Genomic DNA, 18,137 nt, shown 5'->3' with positions numbered 1-18,137 from the left:
TTTTCCATACTGAAAGACAATTATTTTAAAAGAGAACAAAATCTTAGTTTGTAAATGACTTAAAGGTTTATTTTTATCTTATGTATATGAATGTTTTGCCTGAATGTATGTATGTATGTGTACCACATACATGCCTAGTGTTTACACATGTCAGAAGAGGGCATTTTATTTCCTAATATTGAAATTACAGTTGTAAGTCACCATATGGGTCTTCTATGAGAGCAGCGAGTGCTCTTAATCGCTGAGCCATACTTTCAGCCCCCGGGAATGACTTGCCGTGACTGTCACATTTTCCTTTAAGAGAAGCTCGTGTGGATGTTAGTTCTGAACCTACGCATCACTAAGGTGCTGTTTCTAGATCCTGTAGTAAGACTGTTGTTTATACAAGTGGTTGTACTGGCTAACCCTAGCCTATGCAACTTCTGGAGCTGTGGATGGAGCTCAGTTGGTAGAGTGTTTGCCTGCCATGCATATTTTGATCCCAAATGCTACCAACATGATGACATTTAGAGCTTCAGCTCCCGTGTGACCTCAGCAGCAAACCTGTTGGCAAGCCCCCCTCCTCTCCCAAGTAAAATTTTGACATCAGCGGGTTCTTCCTTAGGCAAAGAAGAAAGCAGTAGAGGTCACAGATGAGGATGAAGATGGTTCGTCAGAGAAGAAGTACAGGAAGTGTGAAAAGGCAGGCTGTACAGCCGCGTACCCCGTGTGCTTTGCCAGTGCTTCCGAAAGGTCTGTGGAGGGGCTGTCTTGGCCTTGTGTCTGCCCGTGAGCCTGTGCTTTTTGCTGCTCTTCTAAAGACAAATGCAGGAACTGCAACCTGACTGCTTAGTCACTACCCGCCACAGCGTCCTTGGTACTCTGTGGCTGTTTCTAGCCTAGAGGGAGAGATCTCATCCAGATCAGCTGTGTCGTACAGTGTCCTCAGACACACCCAGCCATCTGTGTGGCGGTCCTGGGGCTCAGTGTTCGGGGTGTGGGAGATCACAGACTCACGTGACCTAGGAGCTGGGTTCCATCCCATTACTCTGCCAATGGACATGCTGGCATACACCTGCATCCCAAAATTTAGGAAATGGAGGAAGGATCACTGGTATTTAGTTCAAGGTCTTCCTCAGCTACACAGCAAACTGGAAAGCCTGCCCAGGGTGCAAGAGACCCTGCCTCAAAACTAAACCCAAAACCTACAGCGCCAACCATAGTTGCACCATTTGTGATCACTGTGGCACAGTTAGGAGTTTTCTCATTCCATAGAAAATCTTCAGTGGGGGCTGGTGAGATGGCTCAGTGGTTAAGAGCGCTGACTGCTCTTCCAGAGGTCCTGAGTTCAATTCCCAGCAACCATATGGTGGCTCACAACCATCTGTAATGGGATCCGATGCCCTCTACTGGTGTTTCTGAAAACAGCTACAGTGTACTCATAAATAACAATAAATAAATCAATCTTTTAAAAAAAAGAAAGAAAATCTTCAGTAAAGGCTATGACTCAATTAAATTTCAACAAAACCCATTTGGGTCTGAAGACAAGATGGCCATGGTGTTGTGACATCTCCTTCTTGCTGTGTCACTAGCTGCTTGACCAGTGCTATTCCCCAGACTGTGCGTCTGCTCTTGAGGTTGCAGCTGATCAGATGTTATCTCAGAGTTTTCTCACACTCAGGTCATAGCAAGGACGGGGCCATTGCTTCATAAGTCACCTCCGGTGCTCCTGAGTCTCTGTTGCAGCCCAGTGCCTCAGGCAGCCATTGAGTTACACCTGGCTGACCTCAGTCCTCTGTGTGTTGTGTTGTTCCTGAGGTAGTGAGTATATCTGTAACTTGAAATCCAAACGCTTCAGTTCCGAAACTTGTGAGTGCCAGCTCCCTTTATGTTTGTACGTAAGTCCTATTGCCCGATGTCTCACTATGCATGGTGCAAGCGTTCTGAAACCTGTAAGACAGCGGAAGTCTAAAATATTTGTGATTCCAAACATTTCAGATAAACGACTCTCAACCTGTATGGCCTTTCAGCTCATCCTAGCCCCTGGCTATTTGAAAGGGAGGTGCTCCAAACAGGCACAAGTGACAAGCTAGTTAAATGAGGAGAGAGAAGTCTTTATTGCCAACTCTGCCCGGTTCTGCTCTTTTCAGATGTGCCAAAAATGGCTACACCTCCCGGTGGTATCACCTGTCCTGTGGGGAACACTTCTGCAACGAATGCTTTGACCACTACTACAGAAGGTTTGTTTCCTGACTGAGAACTGGTGATGTGACAAGGTCTGGGGAGGGATGTGGTCACAAAGCTGAGACCTCCTGGGCTTCCTGGGCCATCTGATGCCAGTGGTATCTACAAGTGTGACCGGCATTCACAGTGGCTGAAGCTGGGTCTTCATACACAGGGCTGGGTGGAAGACATAAAGAGTAAAATCATGTTATTTATAAGAAAGTGGATGCAGCTGGAGGTCCTCATATTGAGCAAGTTAAGACAAACTTTGAAACATTGTCAAATCTTCATCTTCTCAGTTGTGGCTCCTGGATTTTAGATAATCACATAGGTGTGTGTGAGAGAAATGTAGAAGCAAACCTGTCTAGAGGGGCTGACAGAGTGGGGAGGCACGAGAAAGAGGGATGTAGGTACAGTGTGTCGTGAGGTGGTATGTGTGCAGGCTCGTGTGACTGCCATGACACGTGGCCGGTATGTGTAAGCTCCAGAGAGCTTGGCTGCTCTGCTGTTCGGTCACTGCATACACGATAGGGTGCAGACACTTGGTAGGAACCGGCCAAGCACTGGGCCGCCATCCTCTTCAGCTTTTTCTATAGCCTAGACAGGCCTTGAGCTTGTGCCTCTACCCTGAGCAGCTGGGAACGTCAGCTTGTGCCACCAAGCCTTGCTCTGCCTTTTACTTTCTGTACTGTCCCCTCGGCTTTCTTCTTTGTGTTTATTATTTTATCCCCTGATAAGATGTTAACAGCTGCTGTAGGATTTGCCACGGACATTTGAAAGTTTTCACCATCTAGGGCCCTGCCCTTATTTGTTGTAGAGCTGACATTGTCTGGTGCCTGCTCCTCCTGCTAGCCTGTTGTGGGCGTGGCATCTTAACATCCCTCCATGAGCCTAAGAAAAGTCTTTTTTTGTAACTTGATCAATTGGAGTGTGAAAACCTGAATAACTATGGCTCAACATTTTTTGTTTTTTTGTTTTTTTTCCTCAGCCACAAAGATGGATATGACAAATACAGCGCATGGAAAAGAGTGTGGACCAGCAATGGCAAGACAGAGCCAAGCCCCAAGGCGTTCATGGCAGACCAGCAGTTGCCCTACTGGGTAAGGAGGCCCACTATTGCCCAGAGCACTGAAAGTGGGGGTGGTGGGAACAGTGCTACATCGTAGGAAATCTTTTCTTGGGTTATTTCTAGGCTTATTAGAGCAAATACTTCTAAAATTTGCCAAAAATCTTTGCTTGGTATAGCCTAAGGAAGAAAGGAGTGTCACGCACCGCCATCTGGCCTCACGCTTACCCACCTTTTTTGAAGGACACTTCGGTTGTCTCACCTTTCAGTAGGAGCAGGGGCACAGTAGAAACCAGTTTACAGTTCTTCAGGGGTATGTACATAGGGATGAGCTGTATGGCACTTCTATGGTTGATTGGGTTTTGGTGGTTCCTGGTCCTTGAACCCAGGGCCTTGAGCTTGCTAGGCCATGCGCTGTATGTACTAATGATGGCACATTCCCAGCCCCACTCCTACTTTTTATTTTGAGTCAGCTTTTGAAGTTGCCCAAGAGCCCTTGTACCTGAAAGGTGCTGTGTTCCCGAAAGGCTGGGGTTTAACTCCTGCAGCCTCCAAACTCTTTCCAGAGCTGTTTCACTATATTTCACTCTTGTGGGAGGGTCAGGTTTCTATGCACCATCACGGATTTTTTTTTCTTTTTTGTTTCTTATTTTTGTTGTTTGAGACAGAAGTCTCACTCTGTAGCCTTGACTAGTCTAGAAATTACTCAGTATGAATAGACCAGGGCTGGCCTCAAACTCAAGAGGTCCGATTGTTTCTCTTTGCCTCCCCCAGCGCTGGGATCAAGGGTGAGTACCACCACATCCCGTTATTTTTGCCTTTTTTGGGTCTGGTGTAGAGCTGACTGGTCTCAAACTTGCTAAGTAGTAACGGGTGATGTCATAGAGGTTTTCACTGTTTTAGATTTCTCATTTTTAATTTTTGGGTTATGTGCGAAGCCAGATCTGACTTCATTTGTCTCCATGCAGATATGTAGACTTTTCTGTTTTGGAGTAATGTAAGCAGCTCGCAGAGAGAGTGATAAAAAGCCGGGTGCCCCCAGGCACACCCTGCCATATTTGTCAGACTGAAAACTTAGCAGGGGTACAGTCTGGAGGGCTCCGTGACCAGATTGGATTTGAATGTCATCAGTATTCCTGTCCTTCCAGTGACCTAGGCACCGCAAGTTACATGTCACATCCAGACTTCCTGAGTAACAGTATCTACAGTTAAACTCATTATCACCTCTGGCTTGAGCTGGGAAATCTTCCTGACAAGTTTTCAAACTTTCTTTTATTATCCTCTTGCCTGAGCCAGCACTGAATCAGAGTTACCCCTATGCCATCAGAATGGGGATGACAAGCAAGGGAGAGAAGAGAAAGGCTCGACTTGTTAGGGGGGTAGCCAAGGGGATTGGAGATGGAACTGAATGCAATTTTCTACCATGCACAACGCCCTGGGTTCAATTCCTAAGGTCAAAAGCCCCTGGGTCAGATCATGTGGAGACAGACGGAGCGGAGATATGGAAGCTCAAGGTTAGCCTGTTTATATTGATCTTGCCTTTGTTTCCGGTGTAGGTTCAGTGCACAAAACCCGAGTGTGGAAAGTGGAGGCAGCTCACCAAGGAGATCCAGCTTACTCCACACATGGCGAGGACTTACTGCTGCAGCATGAAGCCAAATGCTGTTACCAAGGCATGTTTCTGTGGTGGCCTTCTGAGTTACTCTATCCGTCACTCTGTTTGTCTTTGTTGATTTGTGTGTAATTGTGTAGGGTTGTGTTGTAAACAGCAACAATGGGTTAACCAAGTGAGGGCTACTTTTACTCTAGGCAGGTTGGCCATGGGCTGTTCCGGGTTGGTTTAGTTTTCCAAGAACAGTCTCTTGCCCAGCCCATCATTATCTTCTGTCCTCGGGGATATAGTGGATGCTGTATGACCTCATCTGAGTGTGAAGGAGAGGAGAGAGCAGTGGCTGAGTCCGTCCATCCCTCTCACTGGGTGACAGCCTGCCTGCTGGAGTTTTGCTTGTGTCATTGGCTAGAACAGAGTCGTACAACTATGCTAGACTGCACGAGGACAAAGAAAGGGTCTGCTTCATTACGCGGTGGTACCCTGTGTGTCACAGCGCCAGACAAAGCAGAACTGTGCAGCAAGAAGGTTCAGGGTGCATGGCTCTGATTGGCAGTTAGGAATCAGCCGGAGCTGATAGATCACGTGCCTGTCCTGAAATGTGGCAGTTAGTGTTTGAAAATGTGTTAAACATACTACCCAAATGTCACAAACTCTGAATGTTAATATTAGGTATAAGCTCCTAGACTCAAAATAGTCTTTTTTTTTTTTCTAATCGAGGGCTGAAGGCGGGTTGTAAAATACACCATTTTCAGTGCTTTCAGAGGTTTGTGGTTTTGTTAGACACAAAGTTGTTGCCAGCAAAGGTTCTGTTGCTTTAAACACATCCATTCTAAACAGTGTGAGGTTAATGATCAGATTTCTTTTTAAAACGTAGGGCTCCAAGTGCATATATTATTGGGCTGGGGATATAGCTCAGTGACAGCATTTGCTTAGCATTCGAGGGCCCTGGGTTTGATCTTTTATAAAGGGAAAAATACCCCCTTCCCTCCAGTGTGTGTGTGTAAAATCAAACTGAGCATACTTACTGTACGAAAACAGTGTTGGGTAGAATTCCGTGATAGAGTATTTGCCTAGCATTCTTTTGCAAGGTGAAAGGACAAAAGATAGAAATATTTACAAGTCAGATTTTAAATATACATAAGTATATTGTATAGAAGTGTTACATGACTATAACCTTAGGACTTAAGAACAGATTATAAGTGTACACACATCTAAAAAATTCTGAGCCATTTTTTTCCCTCCCTGTCTTCAGAAGTAAACTCTTGGGGCTGGAGAATAGGGCCCAGTGGTAGTGCTTGCCCAGTGTGCACGGAGCCCCGGGTATGAACGTTAGCATCTCGAGGGCAGGGCTTGGGGTGAGGCAGGGAGTACAGTCTGAATGGTTCATTCATCTTGCCAATACACCTTTAAAGATAGATTTGATATGTTAGGCTCATTTAAAGGCTTTCATAAGAGTCTACAAACTGCTTCTCTCAGTTAAAAAAAATGGCTCAATTGGGCTTGGGGGTTAATATCTAACCCCAGCACTTGGGAGGTAGAGGCAGGAGGATTAGGACTTCTTCCAATTAGGACTGGAAGGCCAGTCTTCCCTATGTAGTAAGTTAGGGGCCAGCCTGGTCTACATGAATACCTTAGGCTATCTATGTCTTTAAAAAATATGTCTGGAGACTCAGGGATCCTATGAGAACTGTGCCAACACTGGTAGGTGCTGGGGACTGAACCTCTCGCTTTGTAGTCTAGGTAATCACTGAACTGTGGAGCTCAGCCCCAACCCCTAAGCCTGTGTGCGAGCTTCGGCTTGTCCCCGCAGTTCTGTGTAAAGTGCCACCTGTGTGAGTGGAGGGAGTGGTGAATCTGCAAGTGTCTGCTTGCCCGTGCGGGTGAGTGGGGAGGGGTGGCCTTGTGACATGAGTCTAGTGGTGGTGTCTTCTGGTGTTTCTCTGCTGTGCTTGTGTTAGTTCAGTAGTTTTGGGTGTTGAGTCTGTCTTCCTGATATGTAGGCATTCTTTACATCTAAATATGCATATGTTTTTTATATTTTCCAAGCCTGTCTTTAGCCTTTGCATTTTCTTAGCAAGTCTTGTACAAGGAAGAATAAGAGCACTTTTGAAATAGGTTGGCTTTGAGCTCAGGATGATCTGCTGCCTTACTCTTCTGAGTCCTGAGACTATGGGAATCCTTGACACCTGCTAAGAATTCTCAAGTGTGTTATTGTTCTGAACAGGGTTTCACTATGTAGCTCAGACTGATTAATTTTAATTGACAAGTAGATTCTAGAATACGTATACATTTTAGAATGGCTAATTTAGGTTAATTTACATTACTATACATGTGTGTCTGTATATACACACTTACATTTTATGAGAACACTTACATTTTATGAGAACACTTACAACTGGCTTAGTGATTTTGAAAACCATGATTGATTCTTAGTGTCTCCTTCCAGGGAGAAGGTCTCTGAATGGTAGAAAAGGAGGAAGTATGAGGGCCTAGGAAAGTGTGTGGGCAAGGCCCCTTCAAACCGAGTGGTTGCACTTGTGGGAACGGGGCTTCGAAGGCACCTAGGGTATGTTTCAGCCAGTGAGAACAACCTGTTTATGGTATGGGCTTATTCTACTTCATCTGACTTTTCTCAGTCAAGGCCAAAGCTTTGATGCCCAAAGCCCTGACTCATTCTTGCTGAGTAGTGTTTGAAAGTGTGGGTCTGCACTGTGCCCGCTTCCCTGTTCCCGGAGAGAGGAAGTTCATTTCTAAACCGTGGCTGTTGCTGTTGTGTTTCCTTGGGTGTTTTTGCCCCAGCGTGCTCAAGTCTCTTATACACCCGTCAAAGTTACTCTGGAAACTCTTTTTCGTCAGAGCCGCCGGGCGTGCGTTCTCCCGACCTTCAGTTAGGCAGTATTTCTGTATTGAACCAGAAATTGCACAAATCAAAATCCCCAGGCCAATGAACCTTCACAAGTACCTGGGTTTCTTTTTGTTTTTTTGGCTCCCAATATAGAAACGGAATACTTGGCAGATGCCCTGGTGACTCCTGTCAATTACAACCTTGCTCCCCAGGGTAAATTTCCTGCTTTGCTTTATTTTTGACCTTGCATACATGGAATCATGTAGTGTGATATTTCAGAGCTGCTGGAAAGTTCCACCTGTGCTGTGGCATGCAATTGTCATGTGTCCTCTCACTGCTGGGTGACATGGCACTGTTGGCCGTGGTACACATCGGCTCACCTCTTCTGTTGGCTTGTATTTAGCCTTGTTCTGTCTGTCACAAACGAAACCTCGAACGTCAGAAATATGTGCGCTGAGTGTTGTTGTTCCGTCTGCTCTTTCTTTCCTTTGAGACTGGGTTTTGCTGTGTAGCTCAGTCTGCCTTTGGAGTCTGAATCATCCGGGATAGCTGTGAACTCACTGTGTGGAGTGGGCTTGCACAGGGTGCTTGTTCATCCTCTGCCTCACACCTCACCCCAGGCCATGCTGCTGTCCTTGGCTTGAACACGGTTCCTCTTTGGTGCCGTGCTAGAGATTGAGCCCACGGCCTCTTGCACAGTAGGCAGCCTCTATCATGAACTGTGTCCCCAGCCTTTGCACTTTCTTGTAGTTCACTGCTTGGCACACATGCTCCAAGGTGTTCTAGGAAGTACTCTACTGGGTATGTGTATCTGTATGTTTACACATCTTTAGTTCTGACAGTGCCAGGCCTCTGTGTGTCTTGTCATAGCCCTCAAGGCCACTTGTGCAGCCCTGTTTTCATGGGGGAACATCTTAAAGTGCCAATCTTCCTGCACCCTTGTTCTGGTGACATGTCTGGGATTTTTCCTGCCAGTTAAATAGGTTAAAAGGGGCAGCAGGGTGGTAACATACTGAAAGAAAATGGACACTTAAGACCGTGTGCTATGAAAACACTTAATTCAGACTTGGTTTTCTTTTGCAGCCTGACACCCCCGATCATTGTTCTTTCCCCGAGGATCTAGTGAGTATTTGTGTTCGGAATCAGGGTTTAACTGGGCCTTTGAAGATAAGTTCACTAAGAAAATGACTACCATTTATTTGAATGTACATCAAAGTCTTCTGACTCCAACATGCTGACTGCATTGTGAAAATGCCCATAGACGGTGACGGTGGTGGTGCCGTAGATGCACTACCCCTCACAGTTTGAAGACTACGAGGTGACGTTGCTTTACATTAAAGGGCACAAGAAGGAAGGCACTGCTCCTACCTTGCTCCGGGGATCAGACCTTACATACTTGTTTACTGGGGATGGTTGTGACCTTGCCTCCACTGAGTCCTTACTGGACAAAGAACAGGGTGGCCATGGTTCGACTATCTTGGCCTGGACTCAGCACCAGGAGAGAGTTCTGGTGCTTTCTGACCAAAAGGTAGCCACTCTGCCCTGCCCCTGCTCAGATACAGAAGTGGGTCCAGCTGGCCATGCCATGGCACAATCCAACATTTGCTGGCTCCACTTGCCATGTAACCAGATCTGGTTTAAACTGATTTTGAATATTCTAAGTTCCCTAAATTCCCAAGTTCTTCTAATTTTCAGTGATACAGAATTGGTACTTTGAGCTTGTTTTCAGTGTCTCAAGTTCAAGGACCATGGCAGGTTTTCAGATAAAGGGAGAAGGGGTATGTATTAAATCCACTTTGAATCCATTCTCCTCTTGGAAGGAGTGGCTCTGTTTTTACTAAGTTTTGTTCCCATAGGAACCAGGTAGATTCTGGATTTGGGATAAACAGGATGCATTCATACAGAGAAGGAAAGATAACTTAAGTGCAGTTAGAATCCCTCTGCATTAGGTCTGATACTAAGGCCATTTTATACTCGGAAGATACTTGACTTTAAGACAGAGGCTGTATCCATGAGGTCAAAGGACTTGAGTTGCTTTGCTTTCATGCTGCTGGGGAAGGAGCCCTGGCCTTGGGCGTGCTAAGCAAGCACTCTACCATTGAGCTGTCTCCCAACCAGGGAGGCTCTTTACTTAGTCCTAGACAGACCGCCATGACTGGCAACCAGCAAGGGCTTACTGGTCGCTGTTTGTTTCGCTTACAGCATGTGGAGACTAGTTTGGAGCATCCCCCTTTAAGGATGCTTCTAGCAGAGAGAGAGCTAGAAACTCATAGCAAATGTCAGAGTTTGCTCAGTTTCCTTCTGAGCTGAATGACCCAGGAAATAGAATGGATTCATTATTTTTAAGATGCCAGACTCTGGATGCCAATAGCTGAATTGTTTGGAGCTCAGCAAGTGTTCTAGTTTTATTTCTGCTGCTATGATGAAATATCCAGACAGAAAGTGTAGGGAAAATGTATTTGGTTCATGGTCCCAGGCTCAGAGTCCATCACCGAGGGGAGTCAAAGCAGGAACTTAAGCAGCTTGTTACATCATAACTGTAGTCAAGACCAAAGAGAATATGCATACCGGCTTGCTTCCTGCTTTTGTTTGCCAGATCATTTTCTTCACACTTACACAGTTCAGGGATTAGCCTAGGGAATGTGCCACTCATGGTGGGCTGGGTTAATAGCAGTCAAGACTAATTGACCACTGACTTTGACCTGATCTTGACAGTTCCTCATTTGAAACTTCCCTTAAGTCTTTCTAGGTTGCTGAAGGTTGACATTTAAAGTATAATTATCACAGAGAGGTTGGTGGAGGCAGACCTGGGGTATTGGGGAAGCAGCATGTTTACCAGGTGTGAGTTGGGGTTTTCAGACTCAGGAGGGACGCTTTCTACATGTGGGGGAGAATTTTACCTAAGGAGGCTTGTCTCTGGGTATCCTCATCTGTTTTTGTTTGATTCTTTGTATGGAACTGAAAATTGTTGAGTGTGGATGCAGATGAGTAAGTACCCACAGCATGTACTTTTCCCCTCTTCTCCTCATCCATCACAGAGAGTGCTGGAAGTTTCCAACCACTGGTGGTACTCCATGCTCATCCAACCTCCACTGCTGAAAGACAGCGTGGCAGCACCACTGCTCTCTGCCTACTACCCTGACTGTGTTGGCATGAGTCCCTCCTGCACCAGCACACATCGTACTGCTGTGACAGCCACTAACACCACCACCAGCAGTGCCAGCCCGGGGGAGATGGAGCCCTCCAAGGCCTCTTCACTTGGTGAGAGATACTCTGGTACCCTTTTCCTTCCATCCCTTGCCCCTTCTTGAATTTAAGGGTAAGCATACTGCAGAAGACCGTCTTAGTGTATGTGACATGGTATAAAGCATTTGGTTATGCAGTTGGCCTTCTTACATACCTGCTCTGCATGTACAGATGTAGCCAACCTGGGTGGGAAGCTACGTGGGAAGACGCCCCACCTATATTGATAACATGCAGATTTTCAGATTCCTCATTATAGACTCTGTTGTGTGCGACCATGTCTGTCAGAAGAGAGGCTCTTCCATAGTATTTGCATTGTATTAGGTGTTGAATAGTCTAGAGATGGACCTGGGCAAACACTGCACCTTTGCAGTAAGGGACTTAGGGATGTGTGGCTGAAAGACTTGTGTGGGTAGGGAGTCATAGAACCGGTTTTCTGAGGATGCTGAGGGAGGGAATCCCTGCACATCTATTACACCATTAGGAGCACAATTGCCTTGGAAAGCCCATAGTTCCCAACTGTGAGTTACATATAGGATTTAATGAGTGTTATTTCAAAGACAGCTGTGCCTTGAACTGATTTCACACACTGTGACTTTCTAGAAATTTGGGCTGTGTGATCACTGTTTTTATTCTTCTTCTGTCTGTGATGGCACCAAGTGGAGATCACTCTAAAAGATTCAGAATCCCATGTCAGGGCAGAATATGTCATTGGTCTCAAAGGAATTCTCACAACCCCTCATCTTCCATCTGTACATGAACAAATCACATTTTTGATGGTAAAACTAGGTTTTTCTTCTTGTTCTATATAAGTACACTGTCACTGTCCAGACACACCAGAAGAGGGCATCAGATCTCATTACAGAAGTTTTGTGAGTCACCATGTGGTTGCTGGGTTTTGAACTCAGGACCTCGAGCAGTCAGTGTTCTTAACCACTGAGCCATCTGTCCAGCCTGAAACTAGTTTTCTCTATTAAGCCCCGATATTAAGGATTTAGCTGATAATACTGGATGGTACTTGACAGAGTAGTTGTGGGGAGATCTGGGCTAGTGCTAGTGGGGAAGTGTCTTAAATGTGTATGAGCTGGGCACTCAGTGCTGAAGGAGTGCATGTTTGTGAACAGTTTGGCAGTGTGTCAAGACCTTATGATTGGACTTTTGAACTAGCAAACATTTCTAAAATGCTGTACTAAAGCAAATCAGTTCAAAATTGCATGTGCAAAGATACTTGCTTTGGTGTTGCTTATGGTGTGATTGTAGGGTGTGATCTAAGTGCCTACAAGAGGGGAATGGTTGAATGGTAAGACACAGAGCCACTGAATTTAATATAACACCATTATATTTAATATATATGTATAAACTACATATATAATTATTTAATATAAAGCAAAATATAAATATAAAGCCATTATATTTAATACGTGGAAAAACATAATACTGTTAAATTTTTTTTTTTTTTTTTTACTTAAGAAGCAAGTTTGAAGACAACACCTTTATAGCATTTGTCCAGCTTTGAGAAAACTAGTGTCTAGAATGTTACTTTACTAATAGCGTGAGTCTCGAATGGAGCGCCAGTGTCTAGAATGTTGCTGATAGGATGAGATAGGATGAGTTCTGGAATGGAGCACTCGTGTCCAGAATGTTGCTGATAGGATGAGATAGGATGAGTTCTGGAATGGAGCACTCGTGTCCAGAATGTTGCTGATAGGATGAGATAGGATGAGTTCTGGAATGGAGCACTCGTGTCCAGAATGTTGCTGATAGGATGAGATAGGATGAGTTCTGGAATGGAGCACTCGTGTCCAGAATGTTGCTGATAGGATGAGATAGGATGAGTTCTGGAATGGAGCACTCGTGTCCAGAATGTTGCTGATAGGATGAGATAGGATGAGTTCTGGAATGGAGCACTCGTGTCCAGAATGTTGCTGATAGGATGAGATAGGATGAGTTCTGGAATGGAGCACTCGTGTCCAGAATGTTGCTGATAGGATGAGATAGGATGAGTTCTGGAATGGAGCACTCGTGTCCAGAATGTTGCTGATAGGATGAGATAGGATGAGTTCTGGAATGGAGCACTCGTGTCCAGAATGTTGCTGATAGGATGAGATAGGATGAGTTCTGGAATGGAGCACTCGTGTCCAGAATGTTGCTGATAGGATGAGATAGGATGAGTTCTGGAATGGAGCACTCGTGTCCAGAATGTTGCTGATAGGATGAGATAGGATGAGTTCTGGAATGGAGCACTCGTGTCCAGAATGTTGCTGATAGGATGAGATAGGATGAGTTCTGGAATGGAGCACTCGTGTCCAGAATGTTGCTGATAGGATGAGTCCTGAACGGGGTACCAGTGTCTAGAATGTAGCACAACATGGGACATAGGGCTTTGGGGCTGTTTCACTTTGTAATCAGAAAGTGCTAAAGATTTTTCTTTTTAATTGTTAAAATTACATCTATGTGTCTGTCTGTTTGTGTGTGCGTGCATGCATGTGTGCACTTCTTGTGTATCTGAAAGTTCCAGCTTTGCCTGTCAGTTCTAGGCATGAACCGGTACTTCCAGCCATTCTACCAACCCAACGAGTGTGGCAAAGCTCTGTGTGTGAGGCCAGATGTGATGGAGCTGGACGAGCTCTATGAGTTCCCAGAGTATTCTCGAGACCCTACCATGTACCTGGCTTTGAGAAACCTCATCCTCGCTCTGTGGTACACAAACTGCAAAGTAAGTAAGAGCGTGACACATGCAGCAGAGTGTGACTGACTAGCACATAGTCAGCCATGGTGATGCGCACCTTTAATCCTAGCAATCATGAGGCTGAGGCTAGAGGACAGTGGATCTGTGTGAGTTCAAGGCCAGCTTGGTCTGTATAATGAGTTCAGGCTGACTAGAGCTACAAAGTGAGACCCTGTATTAACAATAGGATATAAAAATAAACTTTCAGCCCTAGTTTTTTGTTTGGGGTTTTTTTTTTTTTCTTTTTGAAATTGAGTTACTTAACCTTGTTGCTGTTGGTTTTGGTTTTGTTGTAAACACAGGAAGCACTCACCCCGCAGAAGTGCATTCCCCATGTCATCGTCCGGGGCCTTGTACGAATCCGATGTGTTCAGGAAGTGGAGAGGATTCTTTACTTCATGACAAGGAAAGGCCTCATCAACACGGGAGTTCTCACCGTGGGAGCTGGCCAGCATCTTCTCCCTAAACACTACCATAATGTAAGCAACTAGCTGTGTGGCAGCTCTGCCTTTGGTTGTGGTGAGAGGCTTGTGGGTTGTTGCTCTGATGATACCAGAAACCACATAAACTGTTAGGCATAAGCAAGACTTGTGAAGACTTTCTTCAGGAGGAGACTCAGGAACACAGTTTCTTCAGGCCGAAAGAAAAATGGAGTTACTTGAGACGAGTACCATCATGTACTGTAGGAAAGCAAATCCCAGTGACGCCAGAGAAATACAGTTAGAGTGACAGTGCTTGGCAGGTAGAGCCTTCCAGAGCAGCTGTGACAGCATGTCATCACTACTGTCCTAACTGGTGTTTTGTTTCTTTTTGAAGAAATCTGTTCTGGTTGTTGGGGCTGGTCCAGCAGGCTTAGCAGCTGCTAGGCAACTACATAACTTTGGGATGAAGGTGAGACTCTGGGGATGTGGGGGTGGGGACAGATGGTTCACTGCTCCTTTGTTCCAAAATTTCTGAGACTTAGTTCCTAAATTTAAGAATAATACATACACTGGCTTTCTTTTGAAACAGCATCTCAGTATATAGCCCAGGCTGGTCAAGCACTCACTGAAGTCACATAGCTCTGCCTTTGTAGTGCTGACAATGAAAAGACTTGGGACACTCAGCAGCCCACACCTTTGTACAGTAGGTTTTAGAGAAGCTTTGACGTTGGTATTGAGTCAGAACAGGTAGAGCTTTGGGCAGTAGACTTCCTATAGGAAGGAACTCTGATCATCTAACCTGGATCCACAGAAGTTCTCGGCAGGTTATCGCTAACCAGTGGAGGGGATGGGATAGTTTACAGCAACAAATGAAAGCACAGAGATTCACTGTCTCTTGGGGAAGTTTTTGAAATAGCCATGTCCTTTCTTGTCCTTTTTTAAACTCCTAGTACTGAGGATTGGAACCCTGGGCTTCTGTTAATGCTAGGCCAGCACTCTGCACCAGCCCTCAGATTTCCTTACGCAAACCAGTCATCCTTGGAATCTTATTCCACAAAACAAATGCCACGGCTTTTGAAAGCAGGATAGATTGAACACTCTTACTGCTGAGCTAGAATTCTGGCTTCCTTAGCACTGTAGATGTGTAAGGCATCTGGCTTCTCCTAAGGAAGACAGAGCGATATGCCCATTGCTAAAAAATGTCTGACTCGCAGCAACGATAGACTGCTGTCTTAGTAGGGGGAGATGGTTCAACTGGTTGTGGTGATACACACCTGTAATCCCAGCACTGAAGAGACAGAGGCAGGCAGATCTTCAGATGTAGGCCAGCCGGTCACCACCATATAGTGAGTGAGGCACTGTCTCAGAATTTGGTATCTAATTTTTATCAAATCAGGAATCTTCCCCCTAGCTTTCCCTGATTTGCTAAGTTAGATCTATTTCTTCTGTTTAAAACTTTGTAAGGACTTTGCTTTTCATTGAAGGCAAAGTTAAATATAGTTTTGTTTTTTTGTTTGGGTTTTTGTTTTTTGTTTCATAAGTCAGGGTGTCTCTCTGAACCTTGGCTGTCCTAGAACTCTTTTTATAGACCAGGCTGGCATCAAACTCAGAGATCCACCTGCCTCTGCCTCTGCCTCCAGAATGCTGGCGAAGGCAGGTTAAATATAACTTAAGGTTCAGTCCCTTTTTCCATGTCAGGTTGTTAGAAGTGTTTGACAGCTATGCCTATAAGATTTTTTCTTCTGGGTAGATAGATGGTTCTAGTTGTGGGTCACATAATACTCCTGGCAAAGCAGACTTTGTTAGTGGCAGTGTTTGTGGTAGGGAGTCCCTTCTGTGAGCTATAGAAAGTGTTATTTCAGCATTAGATGTTAGGGTCAGTGTCTCTAGTTTGCTTTTTACTTGGGAAACTTAAAGATTATATTACAGGGAAGGCTATTAATATTCAAAGTCTGGGGAGGCTGCCTTTAATGTTCAGCCCATAGAAACAAGTGGCTCACTGTTAAATTCAGAGAATGAGGGTGGAGGGGTGGAGCCATAAGCTATACCTCCCTAGTCTTGTCTGGAGGATGCCCAAAGGACTCGTTACACTCTCCCAGGAGCAAGCTAGCCTAGGAGACCGTCCATCCTGGTTTAATGTTACACAGCAGAGCTTACTGAGTAAGCAGTGGTAAATGGCAGCACATTCAGGGTGTGCATGTGAGAATCCAGAGCCAGTGGCTGATACTGCAGCAAGAAGCTCTCAAGTTGCACCTACTAAAACCCGGGGCACTTGGAATCCTGGGGTCACGCAGATTCCAAGGTCCTGCCACCCTACAGCAGTCTGCGTCTCACTGACTTTAGTGACTTGGAAATGGGTGTGGCACTCACTGGACTCACAGGCCCACTTTGTTAGGGACACACGTACGTACTTGAAAAGGTCTTAGCAACAGATATTTCATGAAAAATTCAGCTCTGGAACATAGTTCTTGTTTGAAACATAACTTCATTTGTTTGAAATGGATTTCCCATGTAATCCAAAATGGCCTCACATTTGATCTTTCTGCCTCAATCTCCTGAGTGCTAGGTTTACAAGCATATGCCACTATTCATAAGTTATACTGGATTTTGATGTGATTTCCAGGGACTTGGGAGATAGCTTCATGTATAAATTGTTTAATGTGCAACCATGAAGACTTGAGTTCAGACATCCTGCACTCATGCAAAAGCTAGATGTGGCAGCATGTGTCTGTAGTCCCAGCATACTGGGAGACTGGAAACAAGTAGATCTTGGAGATTGCAGGCCAGCCAGTTCCGGTGAAAGGGAGAGCTCCAGGTTCAGTGAGAGAGAGCCTTCCTCAGAAGGTCAAGTACACCTGTTCACACATACACACACACACACACACACACACACACACACATTTTTAGACAAACAAATTATAAAAACAACTTGTACTGGGAGTGGGGAGTTGGCCTACGGCCTAGGAGCATAGCATTCTCCTCTAGAGGACCTGGGTTTGATTCCCAGTGGTCACATAGTGTTTAGTTAATGTTTTTGATGATAAATGCACTTACTCATCAAATATTTTTTTTGTCTATTTGAGATAGGATCTGGGTCTCACTCTGTAGCCTAAGCTGGCCTAGAACTCTCTATGTAGCCCATGGTAGCTTCAAACTCATGGCAGTCCTCCTGCCTCAACCCATGGAGTGCTGGGATATTTCAGGCATGAAGCTGCCAATCTGGCTCATTCACCGAATCTTATCTGATGTGAGAGAAGTGGTGGACAGTAACCATCCTGCAGACTTCCCACCTTCTTGTTGCTAGAACCTAGGCTGGCTTGACTATACCTGGGCTCCTCCGTTCTTTTCTTAGAGTTGGTTCTGCAGAAGTATGTTAAAGTGTCTAAGCAAGGAGCTGATTAACACTGCCGTTCTACATTTTTGTAATTCTGCATCTGGTATGATGTTCTGTTTACATTCCCCAATTACCTTTTTAGGTGACTGTCCTGGAAGCCAAAGACCGAATTGGAGGCCGTGTATGGGATGACAAGTCCTTTAAAGGCGTGGTAGTAGGAAGAGGACCACAGATTGTCAATGGCTGTATTAATAACCCAGTAGCACTAATGTGTGAGCAAGTGAGTGTCTTGAAAACTTATATTGTAGACAAGTAAAATAAAACTTACCTCTGTTTGCATAGAGTATTAATATGGAGCTGGTGTGTGACCCTGTGGTAAAGCACCTGCCTAACATGTGTGAGGCCTTGAGTTTTTAGGGATGGGGTGGGCAGTAGACTTGTCTTCCTTCATACCCTCTTGCAAAGTAAATAAGAATGGTTACAAGCGTGCCTTTCCCATTAGGCATTTAAAAGACCTCCCCAAGGTCTTTTTTATTTGTGGGTCATTTGCAGGCTACTTAGTTGGTTCATAGTGAAGCCTAGGTGGCTAGATGTAGCAGGTTGAAGATGTAGGATTCGTAGGTAAGTTTGTCTTTTAAACTAGTAATTTCCTTAGTGTAGGTATTCCCCAAATATTACACAAGAT

At 45.1% G+C, this 18,137-nt stretch overlaps 1 protein-coding gene across 4 annotated transcripts in view; it reads left to right on the top strand.

The window, feature by feature from the left end:
• The window catches only part of KDM1B (lysine demethylase 1B), a 39,176-nt gene that overhangs the window by 4,710 nt on the left and 16,329 nt on the right, over window positions 1-18,137 (top strand). For all 4 annotated transcript variants that reach the window (XM_080914471.1, XM_080914472.1, XM_080914469.1 and 1 more), the window contains exons 3-12: window positions 605-732; window positions 2,130-2,219; window positions 3,191-3,302; window positions 4,825-4,941; window positions 8,809-8,847; window positions 10,764-10,986; window positions 13,500-13,684; window positions 13,999-14,175; window positions 14,513-14,587; window positions 17,595-17,732. In XM_080914471.1, the coding sequence (XP_080770597.1) occupies window positions 605-732; window positions 2,130-2,219; window positions 3,191-3,302; window positions 4,825-4,941; window positions 8,809-8,847; window positions 10,764-10,986; window positions 13,500-13,684; window positions 13,999-14,175; window positions 14,513-14,587; window positions 17,595-17,732 (1,284 nt within the window). The remainder of the gene's footprint in view (window positions 1-604; window positions 733-2,129; window positions 2,220-3,190; window positions 3,303-4,824; window positions 4,942-8,808; window positions 8,848-10,763; window positions 10,987-13,499; window positions 13,685-13,998; window positions 14,176-14,512; window positions 14,588-17,594; window positions 17,733-18,137) is intronic.

The sequence above is a fragment of the Micromys minutus genome (genome assembly GCF_963924665.1).
Source record: "Micromys minutus genome assembly, chromosome: 1".
NCBI classification, from domain to species: domain Eukaryota; kingdom Metazoa; phylum Chordata; class Mammalia; order Rodentia; family Muridae; genus Micromys; species Micromys minutus.
The sequence above is the reverse complement of the archived record's forward strand: the minus strand, read 5'-3'. Positions and strand labels throughout refer to the sequence as shown.